The 21026-nt window shown below is 45.1% G+C and overlaps 1 protein-coding gene across 1 annotated transcript in view; it reads left to right on the top strand.

The window, feature by feature from the left end:
* The window catches only part of VPS13D (vacuolar protein sorting 13 homolog D), a 302704-nt gene that overhangs the window by 47177 nt on the left and 234501 nt on the right, over positions 1-21026 (top strand). The window contains 4 exon segments of the mRNA XM_044282181.1: positions 3803-4013; positions 5033-5212; positions 19062-19192; positions 19698-19770. Coding sequence (XP_044138116.1) covers positions 3803-4013; positions 5033-5212; positions 19062-19192; positions 19698-19770 — 595 coding nt within the window.

Here is a 21026-nt window from a genome sequence, read left to right as displayed (position 1 = left end):
ACAATAGATTTGAAATGAAACAAACACGATGTGTTTAACTGCAGACTGTCCGCTTTAATTTGAGGGTATTTACATCCAAATCAGGTGAACAGTGTAGAAATTACAACAGTTTGCATATGTGCCTCCCACTTGTTAAGGGACCAAAAGTAATGGGACAATTGGCTTCTCAGCTGTTCCATGGCCAGGTGTGTGTTATTCCCTCATTATCCCAATTACAATGAGCAGATAAAAAGTCCAGAGTTAATTTCAAGTGTGCTATTTGCATTTGGAATCTGTTGCTGTCAACTCTCAAGATGAGATCCAAAGAATTGTCACTATCAGTGAAGCAAGCCAACATTAGGCTTAAAAACAAAACAAACCCATCAGAGAGAGAGCTAAAACATTAGGCGTGGCCAAAACAACTGTTTGGAACATTCTTAAAAAGAAGGAATGCATCGGTGAGCTCAGCAACACCAAAAGACCCAGAAGACCACAGAAAACAACTGTGGTGGATGACTGAAGAGTGGTGGAAGGCCAGATTAGAGTTTGCCAAACGACATCTAAAAAAGCCTTCACAATTCTGGAACAACTTCCTATGGACAGATGAGACCAAGATCAACTTGTACCAGAGTGATGGGAAGAGAAGAGTATGGAGAAGGAAAGGAACTGCTCATGATCCTAAGCATACCACCTCATCAGCGAAGCATGGTGGTAGTAGTGTCATGGCGTGGGCATGTATGGCTGCCAATGGAACTGGTTCTCTTGTATTTATTGATGATGTGACTGCTGACAAAAGCAGCAGGATGAATTCTGAAGGGTTTCAGGCAATATTATCTGCTCATATTCAGCCAAATGCTTCAGAACTCATTGGACGGCGCTTCACAGTGCAGATGGACAATAACCCAAAGCATACTGCAAAAGCAACCAAAGAGTTTTTTATGGTAAAGAAGTGGAATGTTATGCAATGGCCAAGTCAATCACCTGACCTGAATCCGATTGAGCATGCATTTCACTTGCTGAAGACAAAACTGAAGGGAAAATGCCCCAAAAACAAGCAGGAACTGAAGACAGTTGCAGTAGAGGCCTGGCAGAGCATCACCAGGGATGAAACCCAGCGTCTGGTGATGTCTATGCGTTCCAGACCTCAGGCTGTAATTGACTGCAAAGGATTTGAAACCAGTATTAAAAAGTGAAAGTTTGATTTATGATTATTATTTTGTCCCATTACTTTTGGTCCCTTAACAAGTGGGAGGCACATATGCAAAGTGTTGTAATTCCTGCACCGTTCACCTGATTTGGATGTAAATACCCTCAAATTAAAGCTGACAGTCTGCAGTTAAAGCACATCTAGTTTGTTTCATTTTCAAATCCATTGTGGTGGTGTATAGAGCCAAAAATGTTAGAATTGTGTCGATGTCCCAATATTTATGGACCTGGCTGTATGCGCTCATTGGACTCCATGGGGAGATTTATCATTGTCTTTGCACCTGAAAAGTGACTTTTTAACTCGCAGCTTTTAAAAAAATTGTTACATCTCCCACATTGCTGTCCTCGCCACTTTTCTGAAAGGTTGGGGAACGAAGCGTAGTCAGCCACCCCAACAAATGTGTCTTCATTTCCGCCATTTTCGTTGCGTAAATGAAGCCAGAAATCTACAGGCAACTCTTAGGCCTCTTTCAGACGGGCGTTGCGGGAAAATGTGCGGGTGCGTTGTGGGAACACGCACGATTTTTCCACGCGGGTGCCAAACATTGTAATGCGTTTTGCACTCGCGTGAGAAAAATCGTGCATGTTTGGTACCCAAACCGAACTTCTTCACAGAAGTTCAGGCTTGGGATCGGTGTTCTGTAGATTGTATTATTTTCCCTTATAACATGGTTATAAGGGAAAATAATAGCATTCTGAATACAGAATGTATAGTACAATAGCGCTGGAGGGGTTAAAAAAATAAAATAATTTGACTCGCCTTAATCCACTTGATCGTTAAGCTCGGCATCTCCTTCTGTCTTGATCTTAGCTCTGTGCAGCAACAGGACCTGTGGTGACGTCACTCCGGTCATCACATGATCCATCACATGATCTTTTACCATGGTGATGGATCATGTGATGACTGGAGTGATGTGTCACCACAGGTCCTGTTGCTGCACAGAGCTAAGATCAAGACAGAAGGAGATGCCGGGCTTCGCGATCAAGTGGATTAAAGTGAGTTCAATTATTATTATTTTTTAACCCCTCCAGCGCTATTTTACTATGCATTCTGTATTCAGAATGCTATTATTTTTTCCTTATAACCATGTTATAAGAGAAAATAATAATGATCGGGTCTCCATCCCGATCGTCTCCTAGCAACCGTGCGTGAAAATCGCACCGCATCTGCACTTGCTTGCGGATGCTTGCTGATTTGCACGCAACCTTATTCACTTCTATGGGGCCTGCGTTACGTGAAAAACGCTAAATATAGAGCATGCTGCGATTTTCACGCAACGCACAAGTGATGCGTGAACATCACCGCTCATGGGAACAGTCCCATAGAAATTAATGGGTCGGGATTCAGTGCGGGTGCAATGCGTTCAACTCGCGCATCGCATTCGTGTGGAATACTCGCCCTAGTGAAAGGGCATTAATTTCTATTGAAATGTATTAGTCCCGGATCCGACATTAAAATTGCTGCTCTGAAGGATTCGTTCTTCCGGTCTGTGCATGCGCAGACATTTAAATCTGTGGGAAAAATATATATACCGGATCCGTTTTTCCAGATGAAACCGGAGAGACAGATTCAGTATTTCAATGCATTTGTCAGACAGATCCGCATCCAGATCCGTCTGACAAATGCCTCCGTTTGCATCTGGATTGCCGGATCCAGCAGGCAGTTCCGGCGACGCAGAAAGCAATAAATCTCCCCATATGTGTTTATATGGAGTTGCTCCCCCTTTGCAGCTCTAACAACCTCCACTCTGTGAGATCAGGCCCTGATGTTAGATGGGAAGATCTGGCCAAACCCTGGAAATGGACTATACCAGGCATGCTCAACCTGTGGCCCTCCAGCTGATTGTAAAACTACAACTCCCACAATGCCCTGCTGTAGGCTGTTCAGGCATGCTGGGAGTTGTAGTTTTGCAACAGCTGGAGGGCTGCAGGTTGAGCATGCCTGTACTATACCATTATTCCACCTCCACTAAATTTATATGACACACTATGCATTCAAGTGGAAAGCGTACCCTGGGCATCCCCGAAACCCAGGTGCATGCATCGGACTGCCGAATGTATAATATGGGTCATCTCTCCAAAGAGCACGTGGAGTTGTGATCTTCGGTTTGCAGACGGCTGCTCGGTTATGGGAACCCATTTCATGAAGTTCCAAACATACAGTTTTAGTTTTGATGTCACTTCAAAAGGCGAGTGATGCAGCAGAGGATAGGAGATCTGTATTCGCCATGTGCTGCAGCACTTTGTGGGTTTTTGTCGTTCATGGCTAGACCTAGATGTTTCAAAAATAATAGCGCAAATAAGGGACCAGCTTTTTTTTTTTTTTTCTTTAAATCTTTTTATTGTCATTTTCAATTACAGTGCATATAAGGTATAACAAATACAAGTCATAAAAAAAAATATATATATATAACTTAACATTAATATTAAGACACAGGTGTAACATATATGCACATATTTACTTTTCTTATGAACATTCTGTAAATTTGTATAAATTCAAGGATGAATAATCTTTCTAACATAGAAATGAACCTTTTATTCTAACAAAAAGTGATTTTCTGAGTTATTCCAGTTTCCAGTTTCACTGTGAGTGCTAAACTACTTTATTTTCGAACAGAGTCTGCGAGAACCTATGTCGGACTTTTCTAGTGGCTCCCCAGTGCCAAGCCCAGGCAACCAGGGCAGTGGGATGCTGCAGTATCTCCAGTCCTGGTTCCCAGGCTGGGGCGGGTGGTATGGCAATCCTCAGGAAGCAAGTGAAGATATAGAGCGGTTAACACAGGAACAACAGCAGGAACAAAAGTCTTGGAATCCAGAGGATATTTTAGGTATGTGTCTTGTCTCTTACAATTGTTGCTTTCCTTTCACTGTTTTTCCAATGCACAGCAGCGCCCAGCCACCTGATGTGCAGGGAACCACGATGTGGCCCCCTTCCAGATGCAGTTCCCGACACAGCAAGCAGGTGGCCAGAAGTGCTGCTGTGAAGGGTAACCTTGGAATGGGGCACAGCTCTGCTGCCCATTATTCTCGGGATTGGTGGGAGTTCCAGAGAACGATTATAAAGTGATGGCATATCCTAGCCATACACCATCACTTTATAAGAATGGAATAACCCTTGCCACATTTCCTTGTGCAGAAAGAGAGCGTGGCAGAGCGTCACTTTTTTATACTTATACCATATTACATGTAACGAGGGAGAAATCGGAAGCAAGAGTTGCCCCCATCCCCCAATATGCACTGGGGCATATGTATTTGTGCTGCTGTGCTAATAGTCTATATTGCAAAGTAATCCTCACATGGCTATGCTATTTCTCATTAATCTGATAATAAAGCAGTCAGATCAGTTACCTGACAGCAGAGTTCTTACTGCCTGCTGCAGCAGCCTGTATTCTGCCGTGAGCACAGCAGACACAGACTGTGATACTGTGGGACAACAGAGTAACTGATGGGAAATTGATTTTCTTGCTTCCATTCTGTTTTATTTTGATCTCTCCTGCTCATAAATAGAGCGACTCCAAGAGGTTCTCCAGGATTTACATATTGATGACTATTCTCAGGATAGGTCAGCAATATCAGATCGGTGGGCAATCCAACTCCTGGCATTCCTGTCGATCGTCACAGCTGACCACTGACCTAGGTCCCACCTGCACAGAATGAATGGGGCTGTGGCCAGTCATGTTCACGGCTGACCATGCGGTATGTGGGTCAGGGATATCCAGATGACAGATTCAGATGAAACTTGAATCTATCAGACGTGTACAGTGGGAATACCTCTTCAGAACAGGGAGAATGATAAAGAAAAGATGCAAGTTTCTCAACACATCTATTTTTGATTCATCTTCTCCAGTAACTGAAGAGTTTTTTGATCCAACTTCTGATGCTGCAAATCTGAATACATTTACAAAAAGAGACCACGTATTTGTAAAACTGAACTTCCACCTGGAGGGTGGCACCATCACACTTCTACACAAGGAGAAAAACGGCTCCCAGGCCAAAGAGGCGGCGTTCATGCAACTGGAATTCTCAGGTATTTGGGTATTTCAAATGATCCTGTAAAGCTTTCTTATCTGTAGCTGGCCTCTTGTAAAGAAAAATTGATGCATTTTCAGCTTCTTTTTGTGTGTTTTTTTTTTTTTTTTTTTTTTTTTTTTTTTTGTGTCCTTTTTTCATGTGTGAAAAATGCTGTCTATGACAGACCTACTAAATAAAGAACATCATGTTCATACCCTAATAGAATTATACTAGGGGGTGCAAAACATTCCCACTAAACAGTCCCCAAAAGTACCAAGCATAGGGACTGAATGGATCCAAATGGAATATCACATGAGCTATCTCAGTCCTGCCTCCTCTGCCCAACCATAGAGAAAGCCTGCCAGACTTGTGTCCATTGCCAACCGATATTGTAGAGGGAGCCCGTTAGTCCTACTTCCACTGCCCACCCTTAGGGTCCGCACTATGTGCTCTCTGCTTCTGCATTTGAGGATCGCGGCCTCGAACTTCCGGGTTTCGGCCCCAAACTTCCCGTCCGCAGCTCCGCAAAAGATAGAACATGTCCTATTCTTGTCCGCAGCTGCATTTCTATAGCAGGTGCTGGCCGGGTGTGTTGCGGATCCGCAACACACCACGGACGAGTGAATGGACCTTTAGAGAGAGTTTCAGTTTTACTTCTTTTTTTTTTTTTTTTTTATTAGTTTCCAATACGTAATACAAAGAATAAAAACCTCATACGTTAAAGTTACATCAAGAAGTAATTCTCAACATATCAATGTACATGTATACCTACATATATATTTATGACATGTAATACCTTCCCCTGAACCTTTAACTCCTCCCCCTTCTATCCGACCCCCCCCCAACCAACCCCCTCCATTCCGGTATCAGCTGCACCTTTACCCCGTAATATCGCACCAACTCCTGCCACAGCTCCCATAACTTCCCATATTTGAGGGGACATCCTCTTTTTTAGAAGACAGCCTTTTCGTATACAAGCATGTTGTTAACCTTGCACCTAAATTCCCTGAGTGTTGGGGGGGGGGGGGGGGTCAGCCTGTATCCAATGTAGAGATATCAGCTTCCTAGCCACATATAACATGGGACCTATAGCCCTATAGCATATTTTCTGTTCCCAGCTCTGACACATAACCCAAAATGCACACCTTGGGATCCTGTGGCATACGTATCTGTACCTCATCCCAGAATATGCCGGACATTGCCATAGCAAGCGTATCAGACCCGCAGATTCCATAGAACACTGAGGACATTTTGCATCTGATCTGAAGCCCATCCGATGTGTCTTGTACACTCTATGGGTAATAAATAATTGCGAGAGCTTTCCACTTTCACTCAAGGAGGACAAAGGTACCACTTCTAGTATGTCAGACCATTGATCCTTCGAAATTGTACCCACATCCTGTTCCCATTTATGCATCCTGGTCAGTGGATGTAACTAGGTATTTGTCAAGCAGCAACCTGTTATACCATGGATATCCTCCCTCTCCTCCTGAAACTATAAAATGTAACGCGGTATCTCGCTGTGACACCAGAGTACCATTCTTGATCATAGTGTAGTAAGCATGTTGCATTTGCAGGTAGTGATAGAAACAACGTCTAGGAATGCCATAAACTTCCTGAAAGGTAGTGAAGGATCTAAACACTCCGACCTCCAGGAGGTGTTCCATTCTTGTCACTCCTCTCTCCTTCGATTCGTCAAACCCTGTCAGAGAACCGAATTCGGTCAAGACTGGGGCATATTCTGTGATCCCAGTAACCCCTTTCAGGTGTTTAATCTTTTGCCAAACCGAATACATTGTACGCCGTATGGGAATTTCTGATCTCACATCTAACCCCTCCAATAGCATCAGTTAAATCCTGTCCTTTCAGGTGAGACCTAAGAATCTGGCTAGTCATATCTGTGGCCCTCAATTCTAGCCATCCTTTAAGGTGCTGACTTTGGGCAGCCAGATCTTATACCCATGGATTGGGAACTGCTAGGCCCCCCTCCGTTTTAGAATACTGCAAGGTCTCGAGTTTTATTCTAGGTTGTCCTTTATTCCATATCAAGTCCCTAAATTTCAAATTAATCTGTCCTTTGGCAGCCAGACCGGGGCATTGTGAAGAATATATAGAAGCTGCGGCATCGAAACCATCTTAATACCCAGATATTTAAATGTCTCTACACATGGAACGTTCCTGTCAGTTATCACTTGTGATCTTGGCTGACCGTCTATAAGCATTAGTGCCAGATTTGTGGCAGTTATTGTTAAACCTATCAATGAGCGACATTACAGCAAATAAGGACGTAGATGTATCACCCAGAAACAGCAGGGTGTCGTCTGCATACATCGCCACCTTATTGTGTACTGTACCATAACGAAACCCCTGTATAACATGAGACTTACGCACTGGAGCAGCCAATGGCTCTTTTGCCAGTGCAAACAACAACAGCGACAGATGGCATCCCTGTCGAGTACCCCGTTGTAATTGAAATCTCATGGACATGCCCCCATTGGCTCTAATTCTCGCCTTTGGGCTGGAATAAAGTACTTTTACCCAAGATATGAATCTTTGCCCAAATCCCATATGGTTAAGCGTGCATCACAGAAACTGCCACTCCACACTATCAAAGGCCTTAGCTGCATCCAATGAGAAAATGGCCCTATCTCCCACATTATCCGCTGGTATCCGTAAACTAGTAAATACTCTGCAAATATTGATGGAAGTGGACTTTTGGGGCATAAACCCAGTCTGGTCTGGATTAATAACAGATAATTTAACTTTGGACAGGCGTATAGCCAAGGCCTTTGCTAGGATCTTGACATCTGTGGACAACAGTGAATATGGGTCTATAAGAGTCTGGCAGTTTTGGGTCCTTTTCCAGTTTGGGAAGAACCACAATTAGCGCTTCTTGCATGGAGGCAGGCAAACGGCCTACCTCCAGGGAGTAGTTAAACACTTAACAGTTCAGGGAGTAATGCATCCAAAAGTTTCTTATATATCTCGACTGGGAGACCAGCCAACCCCGGGGCCTTATCCTTATTAGCCACTGATTTCACAGCCTCTTCTAGTTCCTCCAATTGTAAGGGGGCGTCCAAAAGCATGTAGTCCTCACGCGATAGCCACGGGAGAGCCGTCCCTTGAGGAATACAAAGACTAGTAAAAACCTCCCAGGATCTCCAAAGTGCCACTAGTGTCCTGTCTAAGCTGTCCTTTCAAATCCATTAACCCTGTAATACAAGTAGTTCCCTGCTGTGCCTTGGATATCATAGAAAGCATGTGTCCCACTTTTTCCCCCTCTTCAAAAAAACTTCTGCTTGTAAAAGAGGCGTTTCCTCTCCGCTGCTTGAAAGAGATGACATCGCAGCTCTTCCTGATCGACTCGCAATCTAACACTATTCTCTATAGATGGAACCTGAGTAAAAACTTCCTCCGCTGTCTGCATTTCTGCATGCATTCGGACATCCATTTCCCTAGATCTAGATTTAATCCTACTGATGGATTTAATTAAGATCCCTCTCACATAGGCTTTCATACTGCATGGACTGAAGCCGAGCCCGCATTAATCTCAAAGTATTCCTTTATCGCAGCTTTCATATCCACTATTTCTCCCATGAGTGTCAGCCAAAAGGCGTTAAGTTGCCATACTCTGGGGCCAGGCCTGGTGCCCCCCCCCCCCCCCCCCCCAACAAGTCCAACTCAACACACAGTGGTGAGTGATCTGACAGTGTTCTAGCCTAGGTACTGTTAAGTAGTCGGACCTGCATACTAGTGGGTACATAAGTGAGTTTGCCAGTCCCAGATCTATTCAAGAGAGGGACATATGGGTGGACGAGCAGCAAGAATATCGTTTCTCCCCTGGATGAGCTTCCCTCCATACATCCGTCAGTCCCACTTCCTGTAACAATCTACCGAAGTGGGTTTCTGTGCAAATCACATCTCCTGATGTCACCTTACATCTGTCCATTTCTTCATTCACTACACTATTAAAGTCCCCAACAATCAAGCCTGGAATATCGGGATATTCCGGCATGAACTTTAACACCATCCGCAGAGGTACTGAGGTATACGGCGGAGGGATATAAATCGCCACCAACATCATCCTCACTCCATTTATCACACAATAAATGCATATAAACCTGCCCTTCAAATCCACAAGTTCTCTCAGACATTCAAACCGAATGTTTTTATTAACCAGTACACTAACTCCCCTGGAATGCATGGAGAAGACCGATGTACAGAATAGCCAACCCAAGGTTTCTGAAGCAACTGCACTCTTGATTTAGTCATATGTGTTTCCTGTAAACAACAAATGGCAGGCTGATATCTCAATAAGTACTGAAATCTACTATGCCGTTTGGTGACCTCCGCCATTCCCTGCACACTCCAACTAAGCACTTTGGTCAGAGACGTCATTATAACTCTTTAGTTTACATAAGTGTCTGTCAAGTGTCCCCACGAGCCTACCTCTATAATAATTCACCATCAGCCGATACAGGAATGTACCTTCTCACTATTCCCCCGCCCCCCTTAGAGAAACTAAAACATAGCTGGATTTGGCAATAATACTCTCATAACATAGGGCTAACAAAAAAGACCTAGCCCAACATTTTCTGCAACATACTCCAGTCCAGCTCAGTTGCAAGCAAAAGACCAGCACCAGAGTGCAGATAACTTTCATTACTCGCGCTCCTTTAGTGAACCATCCCCAGCAACGCGCCCAAGAAGTCCATTCTTAGTCCACAACTGCCACTTCAGGAGATTTAACCCCCAACAGTAGGTTTAGATTTAATCCACACAATAGGTAAATACTTCAAGTGTCCAAATTTTGGTTCGTTCATTCTTTTCCAGCCATTTTAGTGCCGGGTCTTCAAAAAATGGCATCGATTTTAAAGCTACTACCCTCATCTTGGCTGGAAACATCATAGAATATTGTACTTGCAATCCACAAAGTCTTCCACAAAGCGAGCTCTCTTTTTCTGTACTTCAGAGGAATAATCGGGTAATATAGAGATAGAGATCTTTATCCCATTGATCGTGAGCCAGGGTGATCCCGGGATTTCTTTAGTATAGTGTCTCTATCTTTGTATTGTAGAATCTTTTGCAAGGATCGAGCGAGGTGGGCGACCAGGCGGTAGCGGTCTAGGTCAATTGCATATTCAGGTGAAACTCGAAAAAGTAGAATATCATGCAAAAGTTCTTTTATTTCAATAATGCAACCTAAAAGGAGTTGCATTAATGGAACTTGAAATTAGAATATTGTGAAAAGGTTCAATATTCTCGGCTCAAAGTGTCACACTCCAGTCAGCTAATTAATCCTTACCCCCTGAGAATGTGACTTTGGGGTTTTCATAAGCTGTAAGCCATAATCATCCAAATTATAGCAAATAAAGGCTTGGAATATCTCGCTTTGCATGTAATGAGTCTCATATGTTAGTTTCACCTTTTAAGTTGCATTACTGAAATAAATGAACTTTGCACAATATTCTAATTTTTCGAGTTTCACCTGTAGAGAGGAGAGACCTTTTATCTTGGAACTTTTCAGCTAGCCGCTTTTCAATAAATTTAGTGGGAGTCATGCCTAAGGTCCTCTTTAAGGCTCCCAAATTGAATATTCAGACTTTTGAGTGTGGAGTTGCAGCTTGCTATTGCTGCTACTACATCTTTCAAGGTAGGCTCTGCTTTTTCACCCCCTCTGACTTTGTTCCTTATGATTTTTGCTGTTGCGCTGGCTGTGAGCAGTCTGTAACCCCTGATCCTGATGGTCCTTGTCTGAGGAGTTTTTATTGTCATCTGAGGCAGATTGGGCCCCCTTTGAGCCTCCCCAGCTCTCCTGAATACCCTTTTGAGATTTGTGAGCAAACCTCTCAAGTCACGCCGCTATCTCCTGGCGCGCTGCAGCCAGCAGGCTTCTATCCTCCTCCTCCCCGGCACCATGTTGGGCCCGCTCCTTCCGCTCTGTCTTCAGCGGGGTTTCTTTGGCATTATAGTAACTGAATTACGTGGTCCGCACCTCTACCCTGCTGGAGGTAGCGATAAGCGTGATTCAACAGCGGTATTATCAGCTGGGACAGGCTAATTAACAGGATCGTGGCAGGAGCTTCTGGGACTCACTCCATGTACTGTCAGGCCCGCCCCTGTCAGTCTTACTTCTACCATACACTCCTATAGAAAGCCTGCTTCCAACACACACTTATACAGAGAGCCTGCCAGTTCTGCTTCCACCACCCACCCCTTGAGATAGCCTGCCAGTCCTATTTCTACCACCTACCCATAGAGAGAATCCTGCTTCTCCTGTCCACACCTAGAGAGCCTGCCATCCTGCATCCACCCCTAAAGAGAGCTTGCCATCATGCATCCACCTCCCACCCCTAGAGAGAGCCTGCCATCCTGCTTCCACTGTCCACGCATAACGAGAGCCTGCCAGTCCTGGTTCCACCATCCACCCCTAGAGAGAGCCTGCCAGTCCTGGTTTCACCATCCACACCTAGAGAGAGCCTGCCATCCTGCATCCACCATCCACCCCTAGAGAGAGCCTGCCATTGTGCATCCACCTCCCACCCATAACGAGAGCCTGCCAGTCCTGCATCCTCCATCCACCCCTAGAGAGAGCCTGCCATCCTCCATCCACCCATAGGGAGAGCCTGCCAGTCCTGCTTCCATCATCCACCCCTTGCGAGAGCCTGACACTTCTTCCCAACACCCAACCATAGAGAGAGCTTGCCAGTGCTGTTCAACTGTCCACCTATAGCGAGTGCTTGCTAGTCCTGCTTCAACCACTTTCCCATAGGGAGAGCCTGCCCGTCCCATTCCACTGCCCACACATAGAGAGAGCTTGCCAGTTCTTCTAATGCTCATTCATAGAGAGCCTACCAGTCTTGCTTCCGTCGCCCAACGATGGAGAGAGCCTGTGAAATACTGAATGGCAGCAGTCGCAATAACATCTGTACAAGCGTCATAGACTCCTTTTCAGGTACTTTTCCTTTCTGAGAAAACTGGTACTTGTACGCCTTAGACTTTTCTCTATGATTCATCAGCGCAGGGCACCGTACAGCAAGGATCTTTGTTATTGGTTGGTTTGTGTGGGCTGTCGGAGCAATAGTGTCCTGCAGTAGGGGATGCTGGTGGGAGCTGTAAGGAGGAGGGGATAGCTCCCGGGCAGGCGCTGTGCTCAGGAAAGTAGGGGAATTGATGTGCTGTGCCCAAGGACACCAGAGAACATGGCGGCGGTGGAGCTGAGGAGTGGTGGAAAACTACAGCCCGGACATCCGGTGCAGAACAAGGAGACAGCGTGTAATGTATCGATGTGTGTAGTGCAGTGTGTGATCATCACACACTGCACTACATACAGTACACCCCACACTGCACTACATACCGTACATACCACACTGCACTGCATACACCCCACACTGCACTACATACAGTACATCCCACACTGCACTGCATACATCCCACACTGCACTACATACAGTACATCCCACACTGCACTACATACACCCCACACTGCACTACATTAGTACATCCCACACTGCACTGCATACATCCCACACTGCACTACATACAGTACATCCCACACTGCACTACATACAGTACATACCACACTGCACTGCATACACCCCACACTGCACTACATACAGTACATCCCACACTGCACTGCATACATCCCACACTGCAGTACATCCCACACTGCACTAGATACAGTACATCCCACACTGCACTACATACACCCCACACTGCACTACATACACACTGCACTACATACAGTACATCCCACACTGCACTACATACAGTACATCCCACAATGCACGACATACAGTACATCCCACACTGCACGACATACAGTACATCCCACAATGCACGACATACAGTACATCCCACACTGCACTACAGACAGTACATCCCACACTGCACTACAGACAGTACATCCCACACTGCACTACAGACAGTACATCCCACACTGCACTACAGACAGTACATCCCACACTGCACTACAGACAGTACATCCCACACTGCACTACAGACAGTACATCCCACACTGCACTACAGACAGTACATCCCACACTGCACTACAGACAGTACATCCCACACTGCACTACAGACAGTACATCCCACACTGCACTACAGACAGTACATCCCACACTGCACTACAGACAGTACATCCCACACTGCACTACAGACAGTACATCCCACACTGCATACACCCACACTGCACTACATACATCACTCACTGCACTAGGGTTGTTGCTGGTATCGAAATTTCTATACCCAAGCGATACTTTTGTCCCGGTATCAGTACGATACTGGGATTTCCATTTTTTTCGATACTGGGCTGCGCAGTCTAGTATCACAGAACATGAGCACGCTGCTGTCAGCGGCGCCCAGGGATCTCTCCTATGCTAATTACTACTATCGGAGAAATGGGGAGGAGACATCAGCTTCTCTCCTGGGCGTTCCTTCTCCCTGACTTTAGCACTGTCCAATCGCAGCGCAGAAGGGAGAAGGAACGCCCAGGAGAAAGGCTGATGTCTCCTCCCCTTTGCTCTGATAGTAGTAATTAGCATACGGAGCAGGAGACGGTAACTGGGCCACAGCGGGCAACACAGCGGCGCCACAGGTATGATAGTAGGTGCAGGGAGATCCCTGGGCGCCGCTCTATGTAGCCTGCTAACTTAACAAAGTCCGGACCCATGAAAGGTCGTCTTTAACTTTTAATACTGGAGGCAGGTGTCGGCACCCTGCCTCTGACAGGGAGCTGCAATCAGCGGCAGTTAATGCCGCTGATCTGCTGCCGTTTCCCGCTTCCTGTATTAAAGGTTAATTATCATTGGTGGCGCAGTGCGCCCGCCCCCCTCCACCCCCCTAGTGGCCACAGGGTCCCGTTCCCCTCTCATTGACGGCAGTGGCAGCTTCTGATCGGAGCCCCAGCAGTGTAATCCTGGGGCTCGATCGGTTACCATGGCAGCCAGGACGCTTCGGAATCCCTGGCTGCCATGGTAACATCCCTGATGATGTGTGCACTATGCACAGGGCAGCAGGGACAGTGTGAGATCCTATTCACACTAATAGAGCTGTATTAGGGTGAATAGGACAAGGGATAACAAGATCCTAGGTGCTAGGGGGAAATAGTTATTAAATCAAAAGTATAAATAATTAAATAAGTAAAAAATAAAAAAAAAGTAAAAAAAAACACCTAAATATTAAGTATAAATCACCCCCTTTCCCAATTTTACATATAAAATATATAAACAATAAATAAACATATCGCCACGCCCAAAAAGTCCAAACTAATAAAATATTTTAAAAAAATCTATGCGGTGAACGCCGGAACAGAATATTTTTTTTTATAAAACTGCGCAATTTTCAGTTTTTTTTAAATGCGGAATGCACTTGGCTTTTTTGGTTGTTTATTTTTTTCACGTGGTATTGAATGGTGTCGAGTATCGCAATTCTTTTTTATGGTATCGAAATCTAATCAAAATTTTGGAATCGCAACAACCCTACACTGCACCACATACATCGCACACACTGCACCACATACATCGCACACACTGCACCACATGCATCACACACCCTGCGCCACATGCATCACACACCCTGCGCCACATGCATCACACACCCTGCGCCACATGCATCACACACCCTGCGCCACATGCATCACACACCCTGCGCCACATGCATCACACACCCTGCGCCACATGCATCACACACCCTGCGCCACATGCATCACACACCCTGCGCCACATGCATCACACACCCTGCGCCACATGCATCACACACCCTGCGCCACATGCATCACACACCCTGCGCCACATGCATCACACACCCTGCGCCACATGCATCACACACCCTGCGCCACATGCATCACAAACCCTGCGCCACATGCATCACACACCCTGCGCCACATGCATCACACACCCTGCGCCACATGCATCACACACCCTGCGCCACATGCATCACACACCCTGCGCCACATGCATCACACACCCTGCGCTACATGCATTACACACACTTTGTCACTTAGCTATAATGGCCGGCCTGCATTCACTACAGACATCACAGTGTCATGTATGTAGTGCAGTGCGTAATGCATGTAGGGCAGTGTGTGTGTAATGCATGTAGCGCAGTGTGTGTGTAATGCATGTAGCGCAGTGTGTGCAATGCATGTAGCGCAGTGTGTGCAATGCATGTAGCGCAGTGTGTGCAATGCATGTAGCGCAGTGTGTGCAATGCATGTAGCGCAGTGTGTGCAATGCATGTAGCGCAGTGTGTGCAATGCATGTAGCGCAGTGTGTGCAATGCATGTAGCGCAGTGTGTGCAATGCATGTAGCGCAGTGTGTGCAATGCATGTAGCGCAGTGTGTGCAATGCATGTAGCGCAGTGTGTGCAATGCATGTAGCGCAGTGTGTGCAATGCATGTAGCGCAGTGTGCGCAATGCATGTAGCGCAGTGTGCGCAATGCATGTAGCGCAGTGTGCGCAATGCATGTAGCGCAGTGTGCGCAATGCATGTAGCGCAGTGTGCGCAATGCATGTAGCGCAGTGTGCGCAATGCATGTAGCGCAGTGTGCGCAATGCATGTAGCGCAGTGTGTGCAATGCATTACACACACTGCGCTACATGCATTACACACACTGCGCTACATGCATTACACACACTGCGCTACATGCATTACACACACTGCGCTACATGCATTACACACACGGCGCTACATGCATTACACACACGGCGCTACATGCATTACACACACTGCGCTACATGCATTACACACACTGCGCTACATGCATTACACACACTGCGCTACATGCATTACACACACTGCGCTACATGCATTACACACACTGCGCTACATGCATTACACACCCTGCGCTACATGCATTACACACCCTGCGCTACATGCATTACACACCCTGCGCTACATGCATTACACACACTGCGCTACATGCATTACACACACTGCGCTACATGCATTACACACACTGCGCTACATGCATTACACACACTGCGCTACATGCATTACACACACTGCGCTACATGCATTACACACCCTGCGCTACATGCATTACACACCCTGCGCTACATGCATTACACACACTTTATCACTTAGCTATAATGGCCGGCCTGCATTCACTACAGACATCAGTGTCATGTATGTAGCGCAGTGTGTGTAATGCATGTAGCGCAGTGTGTGTAATGCATGTAGCGCAGTGTGTGCAATGCTTGTAGCGCAGTGTGTGCAATGCTTGTAGCGCAGTGTGTGCAATGCATGTAGCGCAGTGTGTGCAATGCATGTAGCGCAGTGTGTGTAATGCATGTAGCGCAGTGTGTGTAATGCATGTAGCGCAGTGTGTGTAATTCATGTAGCGCAGTGTGTAATGCATGTAGCGCAGGGTGTGTAATGCATTACACACACTGCGCTACATGCATTGCACACACTGCGCTACATGCATTGCACACACTGCGCTACATGCATTGCACACACTGCGCTACATGCATTGCACACACTGCGCTACAAGCATTGCACACACTGCGCTACAAGCATTGCACACACTGCGCTACAAGCATTGCACACACTGCGCTACAAGCATTGCACACACTGCGCTACATGCATTGCACACACTGCGCTACATGCATTGCACACACTGCGCTACATGCATTGCACACACTGCGCTACATGCATTGCACACACTGCGCTACATGCATTGCACACACTGCGCTACATGCATTGCACACACTGCGCTACATGCATTGCACACACTGCGCTACATGCATTGCACACACTGCGCTACATGCATTGCACACACTGCGCTACATGCATTGCACACACTGCGCTACATGCATTGCACACACTGCGCTACATGCATTGCACACACTGCGCTACATGCATTGCACACACACACACACACACACACACACTGCACTACATGCATTATGCACTGCACTACATACATGACACTGTGATGTCTGTAGTGAATGCAGGCCGGCCATTATAGCTAAGTGATAAAGTACAGGGAAGATCCATTAAAATTGGACTGGACTTTATTACTTGACTATAATTGCTTGATGTTATTTAGACTAGTAATGGTCCCCTTGCATACCCACCTATTAGGGCACATTTGCACCACCACTATTCATTTCTGTTGTTCTTCTCTGTTAGATGAGCAGAACAATGAACACAACAGAAGTGCTGGATCGGGCACGTAAGGGTGTGTCTTTGTTATACATTTAACAGACACAAAAAATACGTATCCGTCACCATTACTGCATAGCTTTTCCATTTTCCCTTCAGAAGTCTGGAAATGCTGGAGTCATCCCAGCTTTCCTTAAAGAGAAGACTGACTAAAACTTGTCAGTAGGTAACAGCTTGGGCTGAGTTTTTGATTTCAAGGGGATATGTATTTAATTTTAGTTTACTTGTTTGTATTGTGAGATTATTTTCCTGCTCAGTGATTGACACATTTTGGGAGTGTTGTGCAGTCTCTGCCCAGATTCTGCTAGACTTGTAAACATTCTGTAATACAAAGTGCCATGACCTATAACAGCCATAGTCACGTGCCTTTTTTATTTTTTGTTTAAAGAGGACCTTTCACCGCTCCTGACATGCTTGTTTTAATAGCTTTATGCATTCCCCATGTAATAACAGTTCTGGAGCATCTATTCTTATGTCTCTATGTTGTGCCATTCCTGTATTATTTCAGCTAGAAGTTATGAGTGAATTGCTAGCAGTCTGCAGTAAGGGCACAAAGGGGAGGTAACAAGTTGGGGGGTGTGAACCTGCACAGACTCACTCTATCCAATCAGTGCTGCCATTTTCAGACTGTGCAGGTTCACACCCCCAACTTGTTACCTCCCCTCTGTACCCTTACTGCAGACTGCTAGCAATTCAGTCATAACTTCTAGTAGAAATAATAGAGGAATAGCACAACATAGAGGCATAAGAATAGATGTTCCAGAACTGGTATTACATGGGGAATGCATGGAGCTATTAAAACAGACAAGTCAGGTGCGGTGAAAGGTCCTCTTTAACCTTTTTTTAATCAAAAACAAGTGTACACAAAACAGTTGTGGGAAGCTCACCAAAATGGAGCACGGCCTGCTACCATCCAATAGCTAGACAGAAAAAATATACAAAGAAAGGCCAGCTCACAAGAAGTTAACAAAATCTTATTTATTTCTAACTTATAAAATCGTGCCTGGTATTTGGCCACTCATGTATACAATAATACACTCTCATATACTGACAGGGATGTGCCAAGTAGCAATATAAGAACAATACAGTTATAAAATCAAAGAACAATTATAAATGTTATCTAAAATATAAAATCAAATAGCAGTGTGGTTATAGTAGTCACGGTCCCTCCTTTCTATTAAGCTGCGGAGCTCTCGCAGCTTACTATATATATTTTAGACTGCAACCCTTTGTTGTTTTCGTTGTGATTCTCTTGATTGGTATACTTCCAACAGAATAATGGAAAGTTTCGTTTTGGTTTTTACTGGTGTAAGATTTGCATACCTTTTAAAGGGTTATTCACATCTTGTCAAGTGACATACCGCTAGGATACGGGACCCTCACGAATCTTGAGAATGAAGGGTTTAGAGGACTATTTTGCAGCTGTATGCGCTGTCCCCTTCACAGGAAATGGAACTGGTTGACCGGGTGCAGTGTACAGAGAAGACATAGAAGGGGTGCAGCGCTAAATCAGGACAGCTAGCCTTTCAGTCTCAGGATCGACGAGGTACCCAGAAGTTGGACGACCACATATCCTAGCAATATGCCTTCACAGTGTAAGATGTAAAATCCTTTTAAGAGGTTTATACGTCCCATATTTACTATGTAACGTGTGCTATTGCTTTGACATAGACTCCTTTTTACTTTTCTTATGAAGGCATGGCGGTCAGAGCGGAGTCTTTGCCTCGTAGACATTCATCACTTTTATTGGTTCAGCTAGGCGGATTGTTCCTCAGAGACTTGGCAACACAAGGAACCATTTTTCCTGAACTGGTCTACCCTAATGCTGTAGGTAATTTGGTGTTCGTATGTCTTTTTGGGTGCATCATTGTACTGTTCCTGTACATCATGTCTAGGACATGTTCTCCTACACCTCCACTGCTACCTCTCTAGTTGGCTCAGGAAGGCGGAAAGCGCCACCTTGTCCTGATTTTTTGCCTGGGGACAAAATATTCGAAACATTCACATTGCCTTTAACCGGATTGTCTAGTTTGATAAGTCCTGCCAGCAGCTAATATGAGGGGGATCATATTGTAAATGCTCATTCTGATCAGCCATTGTAATAGAGAGTTAGGGGATGAGTTGTCTATAGCAGACCGTGCCGTTCAGTCATGTGAAACTTTCTTCATATTTAGTGTCATCAGGCATACTCATTGAAATAAAGAATTGCTGGTAATTGTAACTGCTGTGAATGGAGGTTATGTCTATCATGTCTGTTATTTTTATCTGTAAGTAATATTTGTATGTATTTTGATCTTAATGCATTAAACATTGATAGCTCTTTCTCTTTTAGCAAAAGGAAGTGGCGTGGTCCCAGCAGTCCAGTGTATTCATGGCATCCGCAGACGTGCTTAGCCCCAGCAATTGTAAGTTCCTTCACAGGTTGTAGGGCTGGCTTCAAAGGGGTATTCTTTTTTTATTGGTCACTGTACCTATCCTAAATCAGTAGTACAGGTGAATATAAGAAGCTCTGTGGTATATGGGATCAGAGGAAAATGCTTTTTTCCTTCCTCTAGCAGCTCACGTCTCCTCTCACCTCCCTCGCCATAGAAGTCTATAGGCAGCATGTGTCTGTGTCTCTCTTACTGCAGCTCACATCTCGCAGAGGGGCAAACTAAGACCGACGTAAGAAGCCAGTAAATGTGCCCCAATGTCTCTGGTATAGCTGAAGGGTTTGTTCATAGATGCACTTCACAGGACAAAGTGAATGGGACTAAACTGGCATTTAGTTAGCAACTAGGTTAAGAAATCTTAGTCGTTCCCCCTTACTAGAGTCAATCAGATTTTTGGCAGATGTCATAGAAACTAGTAACATCTGCAAGTCCGATGTGTGAAGCAGATTTCGAAGACTGTAGGGGGAGTATGTTCGTAGTGTTGTATCAGCTTCCAGAAAATGTAAAATATATATTTTTTTTTTACTATACTCACTTTACTGAATCTCTTTGATTCCTGTTCTGTGGCCCCTAGTCGTCTTTGTTTTGGGAGTCATAGTTGTACTTTCAAATTAATAGCAGGTCACATCACGTTTTTCCCACCCGTTTGACTTATACAAAAAATGTATTTGTTAAACAAATGCCTCAGACTGATGCCATACAGTGGCATCCGTTCACTGTAGAGTTCCATTGTTAAAAAAAAAAAAAAAAAAAGGTATACTTTTTTTTATTTTTTACTGGATTGTGCGAGATACAAGAACATGGTGTCCTGTGTTTTTGTATCCTATTTGTTTTTTTGTAATGTATACGTCAAACGGAGGCAAAAAATGTGATGTGAACCCACCCTTACAGCTATGAGCGTTGTGTATCACTGAAAACTGAGTACAAGTAGAGAGCAGCGGAGAGGGGCAGAATGGAAATGGTAAGGTAAGTGTATTAGGGTACTTTCACACTAGCGGTTTTGTTTTCTGGCATTGAGTTCCGTCACAGGAGCTCAATACCAGAAAAGAACTGATCAGTTTTATCCTACTGCATTCTGAATGGAGAGAAACCCATTTAGGATGCATCAGTTCTGTCCCTCTTCCGTTTTTTGGACGGAGAAAATACCGCAGCATGCTGCATTTTTCTCTCCGGCCAAAAATACTGAACACTTGCCGGAATGCCGGATCCGGCATTAATTTATATTGAAG

This window comes from Bufo gargarizans, chromosome 2 (genome assembly GCF_014858855.1).
Source record: "Bufo gargarizans isolate SCDJY-AF-19 chromosome 2, ASM1485885v1, whole genome shotgun sequence".
Taxonomy (NCBI): Eukaryota; Metazoa; Chordata; class Amphibia; order Anura; family Bufonidae; genus Bufo; species Bufo gargarizans.
Note: the sequence above shows the minus strand (reverse complement) of the source record. Positions and strands in the feature narration are given on the sequence as shown.